Here is a 4311-nt window from a genome sequence, read left to right as displayed (position 1 = left end):
CTGCAACTCTTTCCCTGAAGCCACCCAGCCTCCTCTGACTTACCACCAGGAAAGGGTTTGGACATCGGAAAGGAGTGTGGATACTGAAAGCCAGTCACACTGTCCTGATCCCAGTATCATTCAGGTACAATCATACCATTAGAGTCCTCAAATGCTAAAGATATTCAATTTGTAATATATTTGAAAGTAAAGTGTATGCCTTAAAGGAAGGACATGATGATCATAGAAAAAACATTTTTAAATATATGTGATGCATTTATATGCATCTTATATTACCAGATATGAAATTTTAATCTACATGAAAAATAACATAAAATGACCAATCGCCATATTTCTCTTACTCTTGGATGAAATCAGTCTCAAAAACTATTTTGGCTGTACTGGACCCAAAATTTGCACCCAAATAAAAATGCAATTATATCTTCCTTACACTCAATATTCACTAAATATGTGGTTAGTTTTAACAAGAGTTAAACTAAGTGTAACTAAGAAGAAAATCAGTAAAATAATACTCATGTAACAATATAACTTAACAATTTGTCTTTCGAAGAAAGAATAGGTATTTCCTCCTAGTCTGTAAATTCAAGCTCAATCTAAATACCAATGATGATTCTTAAAATAATTGGGTTTAGTTTTAAGGATACATTTGAAATACACAGTATGAGGCCCTTTCCTCTTTATTTGAGATATATCTTGAAACATAGGTTGAGATTTAAATTTAGACATACAAATGGATATGGAGGCACCTTGAAAACATCTCTCTTACCAATTGAGTGACTGCTATGTGTTAAGCTCCTTTACTTATTTTACTTCCTGAAATGCTCACAATAAGGATAAAGTATTTTCCCTCCCCATGTTACAGATAAGGAATCTGAGGCTCAAGTCTGTTGTTGTTGTTGTCGTTGTCATTATTATTTTATAGGAAGAGAGAGAGCAAGTGCAAGCAGTGGAGGGGCAGAGAGAGAGAGAGGGAAAGAGAATCTTAAGCAGGGTCCATGCCCAGTGCATAGCCAGATGCGGGACTTGATTGACCATAAGATCATGACCTGAGATGAAATCGGGAGTCAGAGGCTTAACTGACTGAGCCACCTAGGCGCCCTTCAAAGTTATTACTAATTTGCAGAGGTCACACAGCTGGAATTCAAGCCAGATTACCTTCAAAATCCACTTCCCACTGCCCATGTAGATTCTCAGCAACAGCAAGATCATTGGCCAATATCTCATAAATCCTCATTATAAGAAGAGAATTTTTCCTTTGTCTTTATTGGTTGACTGATACTTTGTAATTCCACCCACACTATAATATTTTAATAAGGAAATGTTATCCATGGGCCTTAATTTTTCCTTTTAAGGGAAAAAAATTGAAGTGCCTGGATTTTAGTGAACTTTTTAAGCAAGTCTGCAACAAATACACAGAGATAAAACTTACTTTATGATTCAGCTAATTGTCCTAATCAAAAGCAAAATTACAGTTTACAGCACAACTTTATATAAACCTAATTAACCTTAGACCATACCTACAATAATCAGTCACTGAGGGTGATTATTATAATAAAAGAGAAAATTAAACCATTATTTGAGGCTATAATCAACCGGCTTTCTAATAATTGGCCTGTGCCCTGTATTAAAGAATGTTACTTTAAACAAATAGGTTCTGCCAATTGATTTATCAAAGTTCTATTTTACCTGTTGGCAAGGACAGATTCTAACAGCCTTAAGGAAAAGAACCTTGTCCTACACATTTATGTGTCTCTCCTTAAACCCCAAGCCCAGTGTTTGGCACAGAGTAGGCACGCATGACTCTTAGGAAATATGCTGCTTAGTTCAACAACTTTCCAAGTCAATGCATATATTTTCAAAGTTGGCCCACGGCACCGGCCCAAGGGCACTAGAAATGTGAGGCCATACTGGATGTACTACTATATAGACCAGAGTGGGGACCAGCTGGCCCCGGGGAGAATGGCAGGTTTATATTTTAAAAGTCACGGCTCATTGCAGGCACTAACTTAGTTCCAGTCCCTAACAATTAGACGTTTAATTAAAAACTGACAGAAACAAAAATGGCCATTAACAGACACCATGAAACTTTTTTCCTTTTGCATTATTCCATATTGCAGTACAAGCTCTTTCTCTGTCCTGCAGACAGGTACTGCCAGCTGTACTTTCTTGCTTAACTTTCAGATCCAGTAAAACGATAAGAACAAATAATTTTATGGAAAGTGGCACTGTGGCTTCCTTCTGTTCTGTTTGTAAACACAGGCTGCTTTTCTAGGCAGAGGGGAGAAGAAGGTTGCTTCAGTTTTTTTTTCACATCTCTAATTTTAATACACTTTTAAAAAATTCGGTTATAGAAAAACAGACACAGAGGAAATAAGTTAGGAGATGATTATTCACATTGTAAAGGGATTCTCCAGAGGGCTGCACTAAATACTGACCTCTCCTAAAGCAGTTAATTGGGGATTTGACTTAAAAGCAGCTTTTCAAAAATACATGTGTGTAAAGTGAGGTACACCTGTATATTCATCGTAAATCTTTTCCAAGGACAATCTAGCATCTTCTTTGCCCTCACAGGACAGAGAACAAACAGTACTTGTTAGGGAACAGTTCATGGATTATTGGACCACCCTCCTCACTGTTTTTAGGAGATGAGGCTTTAAGGAATCCAACCATCAGAGAGAAAGACCCATTTGTGGCCACAGTCCTTTCACTATTCCACAACAAGGCTCTTTCTGGAACCCAGGGCTTGCTGCACACTCACCCAGTGAAATGTGAATCAAGGAGCAGTGTGTTTGGATTCAGCACAAGCCACAAATATGGCCCGTGACAGACGAGGAAAGTCAGGAAAGTCAGAGCAACCGACTCAAAAACTTCTGGTAGTTAAGCTATTGCTTCACCTCCGTTACAAGGTGATTAAGGGCTCCCCTCACTGCTCAACACTGATGCCGGCCTACAGCAGACGGAGCTCAACTGCTAGCTGTGCAAATAAGACCCCATGAGAACCAGGGATCCTTCCTACCCTGTCTTTATCCTGAATAATATTAACTGGTAAATCACCTTTCCCCCATAGAGTAACAATGGGTGTTTGGAAAACTCGATTCCATGATTTAGCAGTCAAGAAGACGCGCAGCTGAGGCTCAAAGAGCTGAGGATCCGACCTCCCTGGGTTACACCACGGCTTCACCGCTCAAACCAGCGAGCCAAATTGCGGATGCTCTTGGGCCGGTCCCCAGCGCTCTGCACAGCCTGGCAGGCCCGGCACCAAGGCTCGTCCCAGAAGGAGGTGATGTGCACGGCGTAGCTCCTGCGCCAGTTGAAATAGCGACGGTAGACTGCAGGGTTTCGGTCGACGAAGAGCAGGTAGGCAGCCAGGGAGGAGGCACTAGGGAAGTCGTCTACGTGGATGAAGGCACCGCGGGGTATGAAGCGCTCGTAATTGGCACGGTCGGGGCCCAGCACCACGGGCACGGCCCCGGCCAGCAACGCGTTGCGCCAGAGCTTCTCGGTGATATAATCCAGGTGCTGCGAGTTCTCGAAGGCCAGGTAGAACTTGTAGCGAGCCACTGTGTGCAGGAGGCCAACGTCGGGCACCCGCCGGCCAGGCCCGCTCCTACCGAACACGTCCACCGACACGTGCTGGCTCAGCTGGTGGTAGTAGCGGACCCGGGCCTGGCGCTCATCCCAGTGGCTCACCACCCAGGCCACCAGCCCCCGCTTCCGGGCCAGCGGCGGGACCAGGCCTAGCGGCTGGTCGCTGGGATGGGTCCTGGGGTAGAGGTAGCCGTAAGGCACGAAGACGTCCGAGTCGGCCCTGTAGGAGAGGGTCCAGTTGAAGAGGTTCCCCGCCAGGCTCCGCAAACCCGGGGAGTGGGAGGGCGACTCGAAGTTCATCCACACCCAGAGCTGGCCCGGGGGCCTGAGGCCCGACGTGGCCAGGGCTTCGGCCGCCGCCGCCGCCGCCGCCTCATCATCCAACACCCGCAGCTCCAGCTCGTCTGCCCCGAGCACCCGGCCGCCCCAGGGCGGGGGCCAGTCCCGGGGGTCCTTCACGAGGTCACGGTGGTGGAAAAGCACCGCCTGGGCCTCCCCATAGGCCGCACGGTCGGTGAGCAGGCGGCAGCCGCTGATGTTGAAGCGCAGCCAGCAGTCCGGGGGTGGCCTCGCGCCGCTGTGGCGCCCCGCGAAGGGTTCCCACCACAGCAGCACGCTCACCGGCCGCGGCGGGGCGGGCGTTGCCCAGGGCAGCGGCGGCAGCTGCCTCCAGCAGGAGAGGGCGACTAGAGCGGTGCACAGCAGGCCGGCGGCCGCCAGCGC

The 4311-nt window shown here is 46.9% G+C and overlaps 1 protein-coding gene across 1 annotated transcript; it reads right to left on the bottom strand.

Moving 5' to 3' along the window:
* Positions 1–661: 661 nt before the first annotated feature.
* On the bottom strand, positions 662–4311 carry FUT4 (fucosyltransferase 4; the record flags this gene model as incomplete). Its single annotated transcript, XM_029915644.1, has 1 exon — positions 662–4311. A coding segment is annotated over one exon (1134 nt), but the record flags the coding sequence as incomplete, so codon positions are not given.

This window comes from Suricata suricatta, chromosome 11 (assembly GCF_006229205.1).
Source record: "Suricata suricatta isolate VVHF042 chromosome 11, meerkat_22Aug2017_6uvM2_HiC, whole genome shotgun sequence".
NCBI lineage: Eukaryota > Metazoa > Chordata > Mammalia > Carnivora > Herpestidae > Suricata > Suricata suricatta.
The sequence above is the reverse complement of the archived record's forward strand: the minus strand, read 5'-3'. Positions and strand labels throughout refer to the sequence as shown.